General features: G+C 40.2%; 1 protein-coding gene across 1 annotated transcript; it reads left to right on the top strand.

Moving 5' to 3' along the window:
• The first annotated feature begins 3465 nt into the window (after positions 1-3465).
• LOC149450681 (pancreatic secretory granule membrane major glycoprotein GP2-like) lies at positions 3466-18727 on the top strand. Its single transcript, XM_089691616.1, has 10 exons — positions 3466-3609; positions 4537-4596; positions 5477-5578; positions 7705-7913; positions 10017-10171; positions 12027-12266; positions 13731-13887; positions 15447-15519; positions 15777-15815; positions 18279-18727. The coding sequence occupies exons 2-10, from the start codon at positions 4551-4553 to the stop codon at positions 18341-18343; spliced, it is 1086 nt and encodes a 361-aa protein (XP_089547742.1). The 5' UTR covers positions 3466-3609; positions 4537-4550; the 3' UTR covers positions 18344-18727.
• Positions 18728-19357: the final 630 nt, after the last annotated feature.

Below are 19357 nucleotides of genomic sequence, written 5' to 3'. Positions count from 1 at the left end.
TGGTTCCAGGTTCAGATCTGGATCCTGACTCAGATGGTGGATTCAGATGCATTAAAAATATTGCCATTCAGGTCATCAAAACATACTGTAAACAAACTCATGGTGTACTAGATTTTAACATCCATAATAAAAGTAAAAAAATAGTATACTCCCATAACAACCACCATATAACTACAGCTTTATATATACATTCTCCAGGCCTCTCCTCTGATTGAATGAAAGGTTACCCAAACTGTTGTGAAGCAATGGCATTAAGCAGGACATCCAGCTAATCCCTGTCTACACCAGGAAGCCCCCACCATGCACTGCTCAACTCTGCTCTCCAGGCACAATCCCCCTCGCTTATCCACAACCAGCATCAGTGCCCAAAACCAATTCCTTCACCCCTTAGCTCATCCACTGTACCAAAGTCAATGACTCCAAGAGCAATAAAGCCAAAGAATTATTATGATAACCAGCCAATTAGCAATCTTGAAATGAAGACTAACCAATGGCAGCCTCCATCATTCTCTCATGACATTCCCTCCTTTTACGGAGACAATCTGATTGTAAGGTTTATGGCCAGCTTTGAAAAATGGTCATTTTATCCTGATTGTCTGCCAGTTGTAAATGACTTAGAAATTAAAACTTAATAATAACCAACAAATGGTATCTGAAAATGTCCCGGGACTGCCAGAGGCTTCCAACAACTTGATGTTCTTCCAACAAGTTAGCTGTCAGTTGGACTGCGGTGGTGGTTCTGTGTGCAATTACTTTTCACTCAGCTACCTATATACTCATTGGTCCAGATGGAATGCCCTTCATGTATCTTGCGATGAAAGCAGAAGGTGGAGGTCAGGCGACATTAAAGTAAATGGGCCTCACCCAGGCAGGACTTAGCCCCGAGCTGTCACAGTTTAACTTTAAAGCAAATCTTACTGACCGATGTATTTTACTGGAGCCATTTTATATTTATACTTCTACTAGTTCTGTTAGAACTTAATCTATCCACTCTTTAAATACTTGTTTATAACCCAACTCTGACCAATTTTTTTTTAAATTTTCTAAAATCTATTAACGACTGTCTATAAAGGCAATAAGGCCCCAGAAGACGTCTGGTTATGACGAAACGCGTTGGACGGAGCCTCCATTCTGATGTCATTGCGTAAGGATCGCCATGTTAGCTTGTTTCTGCTAATTGATATTTTTAAGCTTTTAAGTGCATTTTTGTTCTTTTAAATAAATGAGCCTTAACTTACTGCACTATGAGAGGCACCTCTTTATTTTCATATGAGTCTATGTTGACCCCAGGACATCGGGACGACTTGTGGAGCCTCGGGTGGTGCACGTGATCTGATCACGTGATCTGATCTGAGACACATGAGCCTGCACAGGATTATATATATATTGAGCGTGTTGTGACCTCCTATGATCAGGGGATCAAAGGATCTGGTAAGCCTCCATATTGGAATGAAGATTTTTCATCATTCATCACAGATAAAAGGGAACTGTTCTATACACTTTATAAGGACTGTTTTATTTATGTTGATTTATTGTATTTGTTTTTTGGCAATGGTTCACTCTTGAGCACTTTCTTGGTTATCTTTTATTGGACATATATTATTTGTACATTATTCATGAATTATTGGAGGTATTTATTATTATTATATATTTTTTTAATTTTCTTTATATAAAGAGACAATACAAATAACAATAATATCACATCAAATACATCAAATACACCCCCTTTTCTCCCATTTCCTCCCCCCCAATCCTCTCCACCCCCCCTTAAAAAAACCCCATGTCCATTCCTGTCTTATCTTCTCTTTCCCTTTTTGTATACCAACCCATTTCCATTTATCTGTTTAATCATTTCAATTCTCCAACTCAATTATCAAATCATCCGTCATTTTAACATAATTTCCTAATGTTCTAAAATCACACCACCCTCTCCATTTTTCTCTATACACTTCCACTTTATCCTCCTCAATATAACACAACTCCTCCATCTTATTAATATACTCAATTCTATCTATCCAGTCCTTCATTGTTGGGGAATCCTGGACCTGACAATATTTAGGAATCAAGCTCTTTGTAAATAATACACTATACTATTTTTATATTGTTTTACTGACAACTCTGTTTTGTAGAAAAAGCACACCCACGGGTACTTCTGTATTGAAATCCCCAAAATCTCCTGTATATTTTGAATTATTTCTTGCCAAAATACTTGTATATTTGGACATTCCCACCAAATGTGTGCCATCGTCCCTAGTGCCCCACATCCCCTCCAACACAATGGTGATATTTCCTCTCGTTGTTTATGTGCCACACTCGGTGTACAATACCATCTGGACAAACATTTATAATTCATTTCAACTATGTTCATATTCCTCACCCCGTGTATTAATTTTAACACTTTACTCTTCTGTTGATCATTTATTTTTGTACCCAATTCTCTACTGCTGTAGCAGTAGAGGGGTTCACATAGTAGTCAGTTGGATGAATACACAAGCAGATCCCCCTAGCAACAACACTGGTTCAACCGAGGTTTAAGGGAGTACTAGCTAGTCTTCACCAGAGCTACTGATGGTGGAGATGGATTTCGCTGTGTGCTAATGCCAGGTCACGGATTAGAGCAAACGAGGCTCAGGTAGTGGATGAACCTGAAAGGAACAAGCAGAAGAGTAGTTGATGGACAACCCAAAGGGTCAGTAATCAGTAGTAGCTGGATGGGATCAGATGGAAGCGTAGTCGATGAGCAAGCTAAGGGTCAAAAACAAGTGTTAGCAAAGAGAAGTACAGCAGTAGGTATGCAAGGAGCAAGAAATCGGCTGGATTGAGCTCAATATTCTTGTAAACAGGAAGTGCAAGGACATGGCTTACAGTAGAACTTTAGTCAGAAAAGTCCTTCTAGATCACTTCAGGTTGACCCCTTTTGCAGGTGTAGCTAGGTAAAACATTAATATTTACTGCTGCTGAGACCACCAGTTTAGTCAGTCCTTCATATATGATCTTATGTGACTTTTAATCTATTTGTTGTACAATAAAATGGGTTTGTTTATACCCTTTGTTGGGGTTTGGTATCTCAAAAGCCTGATCTTCTGTTTTGTAAAGACTAAAAAGCAACAAATAGGAGAAGTTCCTTTCTAAGTTTAGTTGCCTTTATAGTTTGTCGATAATAGATTTTTGGGCACAGAAAAAAAAGTGTCCGAAATTGTGTTTTAAACAAATATTTAAAATGTTGAAAGTTTATTTTTGTAATAGAACTTGCTGACGTTTTATACACATTAAATGCCTCCAGAAAAATATTTCAGCCAATAAGAATTGTTTTTGAGTTATATCGAGACAGCTCGGGGCTAAATCCTGCCTGAGTGAGGCCCATGTACTCTAACGTCACCCAACCTTCTACGTTCTTCACAAGGTAGACGTATGGCATTCCATCTGGACCAATGAGTATATAAGAAGCTGAGAGATCAGTAATTGTCCACAGATCCCCTCCAACATCCAACTGTCTCTCCTAAAGGTAGCAAAGCTCAACCGACAACGAACTTTGCGCACTTGTTGGAAGATCATCAAGTTGCTGGAAGTTTCGTGAAGACCTGGGACGTTTGAAAACCACATTTATCGGTTAGTATACAATTCCTAAGTCATTTACAACTGATAGCAGACATTAAGGATACAATTGTCATTTTCTAAAGCTGTACAATCTCCATGATGGGAGGGGATGTCATGCGAGAACGATGGAGATTGCCATTGGTGACTCTGTATTTTCAGAATGTTGGTTTGTTATCAAGATAATTCACTGATCTGCGGCTTTGTAATTGTGTTACTTTAAGTGAAGCAGCGTGATTTCAAAGTCACATTCAGTGTGAACCAGAGCTCACCGTATTTCTCTAATGGTTTGAATCTTAATGTTTTTTCCTAGTAAATAAAAATAATGAATATTGTAAAATATATGAATGTTTTTTCTTTCTTTGTATTTATTTTGTTTTACTTTGTATTTTGCTGTATTGCTCTTCAGGTTTGAATCTTATTCTTTATTTCACGTTATAAATTATTTCTTCCTCTTCTTCTTCTTCATATTAAGAATAATAATTATATATATATATACATATACATATATATGAAATAATTTTTTATCAAATATTGTTAGGTCTGGTATGTTACGTAGTCAATAAAAATAATGAATATCGTAAAATATATGGATGTTTGTTGTTTGTTTGTTTTTTCATTGTATTTATTTTGTTTTATTTTGGGTTTTACTGTATTACTTTACTGGCTTGAATCTTATTGTATATTTATAGTTATAAATCTATATATATAAGTCTAGTATGTTACATAGTCAATAAAGATCATGAATATTGTAACATATATGGACGTTACTTTTTCCATTGTATTTGTTTTGGGTTTTAATGGAAAAAAATATATATAAATGAAAGCAAAACTCTGCAGGACTTTTTCTTTTTTTCTTTTTCTTTCTGTTTTTTCTTTTTTTTCTGATTTTTGCTAAATCACAAACAGAATTTGGTTGCTCATACTGGATGTATTTTCCAGGGTCCCTGATAACCATGAAGACAACACTGCTGCTCTCTGTATTGTGCGCTGCCATGGCGGGTGAGTGACGTTGATGTCCTTTTATCCTATAATAACACATCTGGAATACAGAGACAGCGATAGTTCCCAGAAATTAGATGGCACAATTGGGGAAGGGCAGATAGACAGAGAAAGAGTGAGGGAGATCCATTCTGTAATTTAAATGTATCTAAACCCGAGAATAATAATCTAATATACTTCAGCTTGCTGGTTCTTAGTGGTGGCTGCATTTGTTTTATTTTATTCTTTTTTCTCACATGTTTTCACCTGGTGATCCTGCCAGCCTCCATGTAACATCTCCCACTCTCCATATTGTATCTATGAACAAGCAGTGTCATAGGACTACAAAATCCTTCCCCCTTTCCTCATCTGTGTAAGATAGGAGGAAGGGGCAATAAACTGACCTGACAGGACTGATAACCCTGTATGAGATAAGACTGCAGAGTCCACAGGAGAGCATTGGATTTCTGGCAGGATCAACAGATAACAAAACAGATTAGGAATGAATGGCAGCCCCGCGTATCTGCTGAATATCAGCGTGGTTTGCCTGAGGGTGCAGGAATGCGTGTGATTTACACAAATTCCGGCACCTACATATATGTGAACCTCGCCTTATTCAGGAACACGGGTGACTACAACGCAGGGAAGAGGGTTGTGGAGCACTTTGTTTATGAATTGTAACACTTTTGGTAGACGTTTGTATATTGGAACACTCGGATACAAGTTGCAGCGGTTGGACAATCATTGGATTGCTGTGGAGAACTTTGAAACAAACTAGACATTATCGCTGATGTATTTGAACTGTTGTGATCCTTGTGTCACATAGTAGCTTGATATGAGACCTGTTTAGACTTCCACACAGGAACACGGGGCGCACTTTAATGTTTTTCTGTCTCTCCAGTGGCTGCGTCTGTACCCTGTGGAAGTGCTACCTGTAATCCTGATGAGATCTGTAACAATAATACTGCCTGCATGTGCGATACAACGTTCTATACAGACTCAGGTATGGTATGATATAATATAGTCAGAATGGGAGCCTTTTGAAATCAAATATTGAATTTATGAAATAAAATGTATTTCTAAGAATAAACCATATGAGGTGCATGTAGCACACATTAAATAGTGGGAAGGTGCAATGGTCACTTTACATCAGGATTCTAAATGAACCGCAATGGAGTGCCCTGGTGTGAATGAGCCCCCCGACTTCCTGAACATGAATGGTGGATAGTACAGGAATAATCTGACTGTCTGCAGATAAACATACAAACTGGGATTGCTGTGTGTAATATGGAGTCAGGAGTGGAGACCATAGCAAGACCCAACTGAAGTCGGCTTATCGTGTTCCCAAAGAAACAATCACTGTTTGCACCCAGATTTGTGGCTTAGGGAGGTCTGTATCGGGGAAATCCTGAAAAGAGCCTTCAGCTTCTGAAGGACTCCGGTGTGCCAGACTATACCAGACTGAACCCGAGTTCTGTGCAATCGTGGGGTTTTTCCACAGATTGCATGGGGTTCCTTGAGCAAACTCTGCCTGTCAGATAAGTCTGCTTTTGTTGCTTCACTCCCGCTGAATGGCAGATCTGGTGGGGGACAGATGATATATACAAAAGGTGGGGTCTCCCTGGAGATATCAATGACCATCTATGGACATGACCAACACTGGGATCCAAATGCCTGAAAACCCAAGGTACTTGACTTGTTCAAACGGAACCCTTAGCTCTACTGACCACCAATGTATGGGGGCTCTGCACTGACCACCAATGTAAGGGGTTCTACACTGACCACCAATGTAAGGGGCACACTACACTGAACTCCAATGTAACGGGGCACTACACTGACCACCAATGTAAGGGGCACTACACTGACCTCCAATGTAAGGGGCACTACACTGACCACCAATGTAACGGGCACTACACTGACCACCAATGTAAGGGGATACTACACTGACCACCAATGTAAGAGGACACTACATTGACCACCAGTGTAAGGGGGCACTACACTGACTATCAATATAGGGGGGCATCTATGGACATGACCAACACTGGGATCCAAATGCCTAAAAACCCAAGATACTTGACTTGTTCAAACGGAACCCTTAGCTCTACTGACCACCAATGTAAGGGGACACTAAATTGACCTCCAATGTAAGGAGACACTGCACTGACCACCAATGTAAGGAGACACTACACTGACCACCAATGTAAGGGGACACTAAATTGACCTCCAATGTAAGGAGACACTGCACTGACCACCAATGTAAGGGGACACTACACTGACCATCAATGTAAGGGAACACTACACTGATCACCAATGTAAGGGGACACTAAATTGACCACCAATGTAAGGGGACACTACACTGACCACCAATGTAAGGGGACACTACATTGACCACCAGTGTAAGGGGGCACTACACTGACCACTAATGTAAGGGGGCACTACATCGACCACCAATGTAAGGAGGCACTACACTGACCATCAATATAGGGTGGCACTACACTGACCACTAATGTAAGGGGCACTACATCGACCACCAATGTAAGGGGACACTACACTGACCACCAATGTAAGGAGGCACTACACTGACCACCAATGTAGACCTCTAATTCAACATCAGATCCCTTCAAGTAAAAATGGACTCCCCGGCAACAATATATCCCAAGCAGCCAGCAATAGTAGACCCCCTCTTAACAGTAGATCCTGCCCAGCAACAATTGAACCCCCCAGCAACAATAGATCCCCCACCGAAAGCAATAGACCACCCAGCAGCCAGCATTAATAGACCCACCAGCACACCCCAGCACCCCTTGCCATTACATACATTCAGTGCTGGAGGTGCCGGAATGGGGTTGCCCCACGTTCCCACTGAAAAAAAGCCCTGATTGGCTCTACACTGACCACCAATGTATGGAAAGGGGGTACACTGACCACCAACAGCCTGTACTGTATGTAAACTGGAAATTTAATTTGGCTTTAACTCTAACTCTCTGGCTGCTTTCTCCCCAGTCCCTGGTCACTCCTGCCACCCCAAAGTGGGTATATATAGAAACCCCTATAGTGTATAATGTACATCAAGTATGTCACCGTCACCTCTCATCTCAGAAATGCTGAATGAATTTACTCTTTTTACAGGAAGCTTTCCAAATTTGACTTGTGATGGAGGATATTTCAATATACAAGTGCCAAAATGTTGGTTGGAAGCACATGGTTATAATACGTCTGATATTAGGCTGAACAGCACCGACGCCAATTGTTCTGCAGTAAGTAACGTTGTGGGTGGAATATCGCAGATGACCATTCATCATCCATTGATAAAATATGACTGTAACACTAGTACTGAGGTAAGTTCTCCTGACACGGTCTGACTGTTTGATATACAAGAGAAGTAAAAACAGATCCATTAAATTATGTATGGACAAAAATGTTCTGTTTTAGGATTTTAATGGAGTAGAGAAAATGTAGAACACTTGTTATGTTTTTTTTTTGTCTTTGTTCTCAAAAGAATGTTTTCTCTTCTATGTATTATTTGATACTTAGTCTTGCAAGAAAAGAAATGACAAAACAAAAACTTTTGTTATATGCCCCAGGCTCAACAGAACACATTAAGATTGCACTAAAGCCTAAGAATTTTTTTGTTACCCCAATGTCCTGATGAATTTACACCCCCCCTCATCCGCATAAGTACAAGACAAGTAGCTAGTTAATTCATGTGCTGACAAAGATTATATTGATATTAGGAGAGAGACAGAGAGATGAGCTCATCAGTCCTCTGCTTCTCTTATTACTGTACAGTCACAGGCTGGGGGTGTGGAGTCCAGGGGGACCTGGGCTCAGAGAAAATGGGTTGACACTGGCTGTCAGAATGAGCACATAAATTGGCAAAGAAAAAATACCGCAGGGGGAATCACTGAACTGAAGTTGAATTTTGCATGTATTTTGTTATTTTATCTTTGGGGTATTTATTTATTTATTTTTTACAATGGAGTTTATTGATAGTATCAAGTCATCAGATGAATCCAAGGATAGAAATAACAGTGAAGAGGAATAAACATGCAGTTCCTCTAGGTAACATAAAGCATAATAAATGCACTGAGTTACAGAAGCAAACAAGAAATGTGATTACAATGTGTAATGAAATGATAAGATACATAACAAAGTGCAGTATTGATTAGCATATGAAGATCTCGGATTCATCAGTAGAAAAGGAGAAAATGGGGGCGACCATTGGGTGGTAGAAGGTCACACCCCGGAAAATGTCATAGAGCCATGTCCCCAGCGTTTTCCACACAGCTTGGATATTCCCCACCCTCTGAAAGAAGTAAACTGTATCCACCATCTCCATCCAATTTCTTTTGGAATCAGTTTGTAATGTTTGGTTGGTGGGGGGGAGACATGCTGTGTTCCAATTGTGCAATGCAATTTTACATATATGCAAGATACATTTTAGACAGAGGTGTCCCTAGGGCTGGTGTCACCCTGTGCGGTAAGAAGTGGTGTCACCCCTCCAGAGAGGAAGGAGCGGTGCCGGTGTAGCAGTAAAATGAGTATCCCGACCTATGAAGATATATATCCCCTGAAGGTTGAACCTATTCGGGGTTAACTGATCTTGCGACCCATAGTGATCCACAGGATCAGCTTCAGCGGTTTGCATCCTGTAAGGGGTTAACTGTGGCAGCTTTGTACTAAGGCTTCTTCGGCCTGAATCTGGCACATGTGCCGTTGCTTCAGGGGATACATATCTTCACAGATCCGGGATACTCATTTTAACACTACACCGGAGGCAGCTGTCACTGTGCCGGGAACCCGGGATCACCCCAATAACTGGCCAGGACCTTCACAGAACCCAGAAGCTCTGCTGGCATCCTACTCATGCACCCCTTGTGATGGTGTCACTCAGTGCACCCCGTACCCCCCCTAGGGTCGCCACTGGTTTTAGATGTGGTTTGTTAATAAAGCAACATTGTTTTTGTTCTTTGTGTACGGAGTTTATGTAATTAAAAAGTCCATTAGGTTCTCATGAATCCGTAAGTAAACATGAAGACAGCATACAAAGCATTATGTGTAACCCCATGAGAGAAGTGTGGATACGCCAATCCTTTGGGCACAAAATGGGTCCAGTGATTATACAAAATGCTTCAGGTTAAAAGAAAAAATTATATACAGTACAGTATATAGAACAGAATGAAAAAAAGAGTAGAGGAGAAGAAAGAAATAGTTAAAGAAAAGGAAAAAGGGTCCCGGGGATCACGGTAGAAGGCGGGGTATTTATTTTTATCTGGTTGTTTTTGGCCGGAGTTCTGCTTTAAAAAAACTGAAGGCGACCTTTTTCGCTTGTCAGGGAATACACTGACATTAATAGTAAATATCTGTAAATGTGCAGATTACTGTATGGTGGGGAGTTTTCTGACCTCGTCTAATGACTTATGTGCTTCCTCTCTCTACAGATAAATTCCACCCATATCACATACACAAATCAGCTGAATCTTTTTGCCGATACGGATCCGATCCGAACACAAAATGACGCTGTCATGAATGTCTCCTGCTCTTACCCGCTGTATATGAATGTCAGCCTTAATGTGCCCCTGCACCCAAAACTTGGGTAATTATTATTACACATTTTTGGTCTTTCAGAAATCTATGTTGACTATCTCTTATGACATTGGATTCCATCATATACTCTTGTATGAGGTGCTTAAAGCAGAGTTCCAGCTGAAAAAAACTCTAGCTGCTGACTTTTAAAAAACAAACACTTACCTGTCCCTCGGTCCAGCAATATCCTCACCACAGCTGGTTTCACCGGCCGTCTTCTGTGCCGATCCCCCAAAGAGGCAATTGGATATTCCCTGGATCAACTTTCCCTATAAATGTTAGTACATACTCATCTGTATGAATGAAGGGCACACTCTCTTCATGCATTACCGTGGTGAAACGTGGTACCAGGGGCAAACTGACAACTCATGGGGCCCCCGGGCAATAGGGGATCATGGGGCCCCTGTGTCCTTGCCCAAACTAAAAAAAGCCTATGAAAAAAGTACCAGGGGCATCTCATGGGGCCTCTACTGACCTCGGGCCCTCGGGCAGTTCTCAAATTTCCAAATGGTCAGTCCGCCCCTGCGTGGTACGTTTCTTCTAGATTTATGGATTTAAAAAGTAATGAACATACATAGTTACATAGTTAGTCTGGCTGAAAAGAGACAAAAGTCCATCCAGTTATACCATAAAGAAAAAAGTTATAATCCTACACCCACAGTTGATCCAGAGGAAGGCAAAAAACCCAACAAAGCACGATCCAATTTGCTTCTGCAGGGGAAAAAAATCCTTCCTGATCCCCGAGAGGCAATCGGATATTCCCTGGATCAACTTTCCCTATAAATGTTAGTACATACTCATCTGTGCACTCTCTTCATGCATTACCGTGGTGAAACACGACTTTATTAAAATGCATAAATGTACATACTCACAAACCAAAGGAGATAAAAACAGAGACAAAGACTCAGTGGTGACGGTCCCAAATGACGGGAGACCCTTGATGAGGTAGGCTGACGCATTTCGGGAGACATACTCCTTTCTTCAGAGCTCTCCTTTGGTTTGTGACTATGCACTTTTATGCATTTTAATAAGCTCGTGTTTCACCACGGTAATGCACGAAGAGAGTGCGCCATGTTTTTGGTTTTCTTCACCAGTTACAAGGTTTCCTGATCTTCCAAGGGCTGCACCTCAGTGAATGACAGTCACAGTACCCCTAGTCACCATGAAGATATGAGCGCTGGTTTGGTTTTTTGGATACTCATCTGTATGCTGTCATAATGGTGTAATTGGTGTGTTTCTGCAGCTGCCCCACATTGGCTCTAAGTCTGAGATGTGAGCAATCACATGACTACTTACTGCCCAGTTCTCAGTCTTCTCCAAGTGGAGACAAGTGACTGTCAGTCATGTCCTCTCCGCTCTGCTCCTCCAGCACTCACAGAAGCATTGGTCAGGGGAGGGGGTGGGTGCAGCTGGCTCCAGATCTCAGTCACATGCTGAGAGGCATATCCAGCTGTCATTCAGACAGTCAAATGGATCCTGACAATTTTGTCGGGATCCTTCCACAGTCTGTAGAGGATGTGCCATGTCGGATGATAGCGGGCAATCTGGGTCACAGAAGAGTTAGTGCACTCCTGTGACCCACAAGAGATGTACAGACAAAAAAAAGATTTTGGAATATTTCTCTTTCAAAGTATTTTTATTTTGTTTGTTTTATAAACATTTAAAACCATTGTGGTGCTTTTTAAATTGTATATCAGATTCATCTCTTCCATCAGAATACACAGAGCTAAAGGAAATAGCTAATAGGTTTGTTCTTTATCCTCATTGCAAATAATGTCAGTTCTCTGTGTGATAACATAGACGCATGGCCACATACCTACAAGGGTTTCTTGGTAGGTGACCTTTGTCTTGTGTCTATTTTCCAGGACCGCAGAAATAAATGGACCTACAGCAGGTACAAGTTATACAGCCGTAATGGCAGCCTTTAAAGAAAGCACATATACGACCCTTCTCTCAGACGATTCCATCCTGACTGTGGAAGATACTATTTACCTTTCTGTGAAAGTACCAGATCTGGATGCCAGAACCTCCAATCTCTCAGTGGTGAATATTTATGCCTCTCCTACCAACTCAAGCTCCCTCAATTACTATCTTCTTAAGGACGGGTAAGTACACAGTATGCCGGTTAGCAATTCTATGTGATCTTTGACTACAGAAATAATTCACTAAATGCCCAGAAACAGATATATTAGGAGGTAGGTTGCTGTAGTGTTGCCAAGAAGTTCTGAACTAATCTGGTCAAACAACTTATTAAAGTGACATAATTAACATTTATTAACATTTATTTTTGCTTGATACAGAATGTTTTCCATTGAAGGGCTCATTCACACCACAATTGATGGGTTCCTTTGCTCAAGGCAGGCCCAATGCATTGACAATCCGTTGTTTATTATACCTCCAGTTCACAGCAATGTGTTGGTGCGCATTGGAGGAAAATGGAGCATGCTGCAATTAAGCAGAGTGCAATACATGCAATTTGATGTATTTCATTTGTCTCCATGGAAAATACATCAGGGAGAAAATCGTGTAGGTGTGAGTAGGTCTGAGGTGTGAAGAAATACTGGTCACAGAGCATGTAATCATTTCTTGTGTACGGCACAATGACTGTGAATTGAGGACTTTAATTCTGAATAACAGGAACAATATAATGAACACATACCTAGAATTGTTCAGCTATAAAATACATATAAAATAAGGAAGACATGCCATGTATTGTCCATCTATAATATATACTGTATATCTATATATCTATATTGATAGATAAATACTGTAGATAGATAGATAGATAATAGATAGATAGATGATAGATAGATAGATAGATAATAGATAGATAGATGATAGATAGATAGATAGATAATAGATAGATAGATAGATAGATAGATAGATAGATAGATAGATAGATAGATAGATAGATAGATAGATAGATAGATGATAGATAGATTATAGATAGATAGATAATAGATAGATAGATAGATAGATAGATAGATAGATAGATAGATAGATAATAGATAGATGATAGATAGATAGATAGATAGATAGATAGATAGATAATAGATAGATAGATAGATAGATAGATAGATAGATAGATAGATAGATAATAGATAGATGATAGATAGATAGATAGATAGATAGATAGATAGATAGATAATAGATAGATAGATAGATAGATAGATAGATAGATAGATAGATAATAGATAGATAGATAGATAGATAGATAGATAGATAGATAATAGATAGATAGATAATAGATAGATAGATTATAGATAGATAGATAATAGATAGATAGATAGATAGATAGATAGATAGATAGATAGATAGATAGATAATAGATAGATGATAGATAGATAGATAGATAGATAGATAGATAGATAGATAGATAGATAGATAATAGATAGATAGATAGATAGATAGATAGATAGATAGATAGACAGATAGATAGATAGATAGATACAGTATTTATATATTGAACATACCCCATATATTGATCAGCTCTATTAGTATGTACCAGTATTGTGTTCTAATCTATAGATTACAGTAACTGAAAGCTGATGAAAGGTTTCTGTATCCAGGTGCCCATCTACTGATATATCTACTGACCAGCTAACAGGGAGTAGCAATGGAGTCGGCATTGAAGCTCGGTTTGCAATGAAAGTCTTCAAGATCACCAGTTCTAACACCGTCTATCTCTTTGCTGAACTTAAACTCTGCACTGATGATTGTAACGTGGTAAGACTCAACGTACACATAGAGGATGTTCTGTGATTTCTGTGCCTGAAGGAGCAGTCAGGGCTTCATTAGCCATACCCACATATTAGGAACCGGGGCTTTTCTGCAACAGGAACGCAGGGAAATGCAGTTCCGGCACCTTCAGCATAGAATGTTTGTAAGAGCAAGGAGTGCTGGGAAGTAGAGGTCTTTTGTTGCTAAGGAGGTCAGTTGTTGCTGGGGGGCGATATTGTTACTGGGGGGGGTCTATTGCTGTTGGGTAGGATATATTGTTGTTGGGGGGTATTTAGTTGTGGGGGGTCTATTGTTGTTGGCTGCTGACAAATATGTTGTTGCTAAAGGGTGTCTATTGTTGCTATGGTGGATCTATTGTTTAGGGGTTTTTTGTTGTAAGGGGAACTATTGTTGCTGGTTTTGATTTATCGTTGCTGGGATGGTATTTTATTTGGGGGGGTATTGTTGATGGCTGTGGGGGATCTATTTTACTGCTTTTTGTTATCATTAACAAATTCCAAAAAAATTATTTAGCAATACAAAATTATACTTTGTTCTGTGTTTTTTTAAAAGGGGCGATACTGGAAGGTCGGTAGGGGGTGGAACTAAGGGACAGTACTCAGAGGTGGGTGGAGGGTGGGCACAAAGAGTGGCTTGGAAGGAGGGAGTTCTTGCACCTATTCTCTGAGAAAAAACCCGTGACAGGAACAGTTTAGACAGGTGCCAAGAATCCTACTAGCATTTTGGAGGAAATCCACACAAACATAACATGCAAACTCCATGCAGTTAGTGTTCTGGCTGGGAGGTTAAGATCCCCAGTGCTGCAAGGCAAAGAGTACTAACCATCAAGCCACTGCGCTGCCCAAATGTCCACAGTTGGCTTTCTGGTTATTGCGCAGCCTTATTAAGATGCATAGAGGTGTTTATGGACCAAAAATATATTTAAAAAATAATGAGCACCGAGCATAAACATACCAGTTTTCCTCCTGAATACCAGATCTGCTGCTGCTAACCAAGCAGGTAGAACATTGCTGTGTGTAAAGAGCAAAGTAGCTGAATTAATGGTCAACTCCACACAAACGTGGCAAATTAAGTTATGTGCTGGCTTCTGATACTGAGATATCACCACCAGAATTCACAGTTCTGCCCATCTGCTGCAGCCATAACATGGGATGCGCTAGGGTTTGGCTCAAACCCAAGTCCATCCCTAACAAAGACAAATGATGGCTTCATGCTCATCCCAAACAAAGACAATGGATGGTGCCATGCTGCCCCGATACAATTAGAATAAATAGGTGATTGGGGAATATGGCTTGGAGTGACTGAAACCAATGTGGAGGGGAAATGTAAACTATTCCAGGGAAGTCTCACCGCTGGAGTGATGGAAGAACCTGGTGCGCCCGCATCCTCCACTGTTTCCATTGTGGGGATAACACAGATAAAGGAACATGAAGGGGACGTTGTGACTTTTGCATAGCTGTGGTGTTTCTTGGATACAATTTGCAGTTTCTTCATCGATTTCACTTGTCTGGAATTTCTGTTGAATTACTTTTATTTCCTTACAGACCTGCCCCTCTGTATCCAGATCAGGTGTTTCTCAGAAAATTGCAAGAAAAGTCAGTCTCTATCTGGATGCAGGTAAGTCATCTCAGGTTCACAGTTTTGTTACAGTAATTTTCCGTGTTCCTTCAGTCACATGTATTAAAGCCCAAATCCAGACCAACCCATTGTTTGGGTTTATTGTCGGGGCTTACAAATGCTTTCACGTCTACGGTGAACACAACACAATTATTTCAGCCTCCAGTGAATGTGAATGTCATACGATATATCCAGAAGAATGAGTCTCAGTCCTGTTGAGATCTCCAATTAACAGAAATGTTTTTCTTTATTTGCAGCTGATTCCTCTTACGATACAGATGTCAGTTCTGCTAGCGGTAAGTAAACTCTTACATTGAGACTTCTCATGGTGTAAAGAGGTGTAATTAAACATGTTCAACCCATTTACAGCAACAACATGCTTATATGTGGGGGAAGGGCAGGTGGACCTCAACATCCATCCCCTGCATATATGCCCCACCCCCAGAACTGTGACCGAGCTGTCACCAATAGCTCACAATATAATCAGCAGTTGGTAGGATTGGCTCCGGATGAAGTCAGCACTGTGCAGCAAATCACAGTGCAGCGTGATCAGGTGACCCTCCTATCGACCTTTGGGTATCAGGGTACATTTAAAGCACCAGCTGCCACCAGCATAAAGAGGTTAAAGCTGAATTCCAGGAAAAATCTACATTTTCAGATGATTAACAGATAGGGGAGCCATATTACCTGCCAACGGATTTGTATTTCTGTCTATGCGTTCCTGAGTTTTACACAACTCTGCCACGCAGCACAGCCATGAGGATGACGCCATTTTTACTGTTACACTTAGGAATACAGTGGTGTCTTCTCCCCACCCCCAGTTTGGACAGTAGCACACTGATTAGGTCATGTACCCCTCCTCCTATCCCGGGGGTAGGCAACTTGTGGCTCTCTAGCTGTTGTGGAATTACATTTCCCATGAGGCATTGTAAAGATTATAAAACTGACAGTTACAGCTATGACTTGCAGAGTCATGATGGAACTTGTAGTCCTGCGGCTCTCAGGTTGCCTACCCCTGTCCTCTCCGCATGCTCCTTGTAAATATTTCTGTGTGCAGCACATGATTAGTACTCCATCCTTGTGCTGTTTCTTCCTCTCACTTGTATTTATTATTTTAATTGCAGGTACTTATATAGCACCACCAATTTACACATTCATATCAGTCCCGCCCTCAAGGAGCTTACAATCGAAGGTCCCCAACTCTCATACCTACATACATACAAATACTAGGGTCAATTTAGCTCCCATTGTGTAGGTAGTACGGTGGTTGGGATTTGAACCAACGAACCCAGTGCTGCTAGGTTGAAGTTCTAACCACTTAGCCACTGTGCTGCTCTCACATTCTACCTCTGCTGTACAGGGACAGCAAAAGGCCAATACCCGGTAACATTTAGGTACTTACACTACTTGCAGGTAGTGCCATGGTTGGGATTTGAACCAACAAACCCAGTGCTACTAGGCAGAAGTGCTAACCACTTAGCCACTGTGCTGCTCTCCCATTCTTCTTCTCCTGTACAGGGATGGCAAAAGGCCAATACCAGATCACATTTAGGTACTTACACTGCTTGCATTGAAGAATGCTCAGCAAAGATATTGTCTCCTTTTCAGCCTTTGCAGATTCCTGTTACACAAATAATTAACTCCTCCATAGACATATGTCAAATTTCCCATTTCCCCCCATCTCACCTGTCTAATTCTAACACTGACTGAGAACTTTGACCTATCCATATAATTCTATGCATACAGTTTGTATTTATCTAAAAATGTATTGATGTTAGTTTGATTATAAAAGCATAAAGTTAAAGGGTTGTTAGCAATGATTGAGACTTTCAATTAGAAAGAGACAGTCTGAAGGCAAACAGCTTCTGTTGTGCTGTCTTTGGAAAACACATAATGCTCCATGACACAAATATTGTATTAAAATGTTTTTTGTTTTTTTTGTTGGTGATATTTATTGTTTTCCCCCCCACTGGTCAGATTTCCCATCACTTCCTATGTGGTCAACACAACTACAGTGGAGGGGATCTCTGTATTAATGAGTACATCCAGCTTTTTTTTTTCTCAGCCTTAGAAATAGTTCGAAAGAATAAGACTCCATTTTGGGCTTTTATTGCCATCTTGGGATATGTTGGTGAAATTTCCCTTTGCTTAGTGTCCCAGTGGCAACTGTTTTACAAAACCGGAAGTGAAAGCAAATCTCCAACAACACAGACAGAAATATTTTTTTTTATTAAGTAGAGTATAGAAAAGTCAAAGTACCTGCCAGCTTTTTTTTATTGCTGTTTGGGTCCATGTAGCAGATTTTCCCTCAATGCCTTTTTGGTAAAAGTCACTTTGACGGTAAATGAGGGTAAATTTCTCTAATGATGCCCCATATCAATTAGACTGACAAGAGTTCAAATTCTATCTCTATAGCATCCAGATTTATAAAAATTTTGGTTGTACATACACTTTAAATTCCCATAGTCACAATCTGGTATAAAAGTTGGCTTTCATCAGACTGCAACTACAATGAAAACTTAGGATTGAACAGAAGATCTTCCATTGGAAGGTGAAGCCCTTCCCACTCCATTCCTAATATCTCTTATGTGATGTTATTGGAGGATGAAGCCCTTCCCTCTCCATTCCTAATATCTCCTATGTGATGTTATTGGAGGATGAAGCCCTTCCCTCTCCATTCCTAATATCTCCTATGTGATGTTATTGGAGGATGAAGCACTTCCCTCTCCATTCCTAATATTTTCTCTGTGTTGTTCCAGGTTTCCCCATGCCTTGGACTTTGTCTGCTCTGATCTCCTCCTGGATCCTGATGAAGCTGATGTAAAGTCTTCGAGCACCAACCATCCCGGGCACCATGAGGCTTTGTCGTAACGTCAACCCCAATGCTCTCGGCAGAGAGAAGTTATGAAGGAATCTTGTATCTATTTCTTTTTCTGTGTATGCTATTGGCTGCATCATATATAACGCTACCTAGGATAACCTCGCCGCTATGCGCCCTGATTATTACTCATTTTGTACAGTGCCGATAATCTGCTCTTTTGGCTTAGAGGTGCCGGCTTTATATCTGAGCTATTTATTGTGTTGTATTTATTGTACGGCAAGAATGGTTAATGGAGTGGACAATATATTAGATATTTTGTATCCCTGGTGAGCACAACCTGTACTTTTTACTGTTCTTTTACATATAATAAACTGCAAAGTAATGTAATTCAAGGTGTTTCTTTGCATTTATATTCAGTCATTGCAGGTGCTATGGTTAGGGAAAGGTGCCTCCTAAGGCATAGCTAACCCCAAAACCCAAAATGTAATATATTGCAGCTCACTGGCCCTTAGATTAGTGGTTGCATTTTTCTTTTTTTACAGGCATTTTCCCCCTTTTTTATAATTTAAACTTTTATTTGATTTTCCAGTACAAAAAGAACAACACTTTTGCAAAAAAAATCTATTTTCCCCATCCACATCCTCTTTCTTGAACTATATCTTCTCTCATATATATCTATCTCTGATACTGCTCTCTCTCAGATTCTCAATTAAGGCTCTCTCCTGACTTCTAATTTTCCCCCCCAATTCCGACAAGTTCCATATATCTTTCAGAGGTTTTACATTTCAACCAACTGCACCACATTTTCCTGAATTTTTTCCATTTTATCCTCCTCCATGTGATATAGCTCCTCCATCCTATAGATATTTTTAACTCTATTTATCTATTCTTTAATTCTTGGTGCTTCAGCAACCTGCCAGAATTTGGGAATCAAACCCTTAGCCGCCCTAATTAAGTGATAAAGTACCATATTTTTATATCATTTCACTGAAGGCTCAAAGTTATAAAATAAACACC

The sequence above is a fragment of the Staurois parvus genome, unplaced genomic scaffold, assembly GCF_062004578.1.
Source record: "Staurois parvus isolate SC_StPar_1 unplaced genomic scaffold, SC_StPar_1.0 ptg000565l, whole genome shotgun sequence".
NCBI classification, from domain to species: domain Eukaryota; kingdom Metazoa; phylum Chordata; class Amphibia; order Anura; family Ranidae; genus Staurois; species Staurois parvus.
The sequence above is the reverse complement of the archived record's forward strand: the minus strand, read 5'-3'. Positions and strand labels throughout refer to the sequence as shown.

What these genes read in the sequence shown, in the direction of transcription:
- LOC149450681 (XM_089691616.1), top strand. Translation starts at nt 4,551, where the DNA reads ATGAAGACAACACTGCTGCTCTCTGTATTGTGCGCTGCCATGGCGG. An exon ending in ATTGTGCGCTGCCATGGCGG is followed by an intron (nt 4,597 to 5,476) that starts GTGAGTGACGTT and finishes CTGTCTCTCCAG; the next exon opens with TGGCTGCGTCTGTACCCTGT. An exon ending in ACTGTAACACTAGTACTGAG is followed by an intron (nt 7,914 to 10,016) that starts GTAAGTTCTCCT and finishes CTCTCTCTACAG; the next exon opens with ATAAATTCCACCCATATCAC.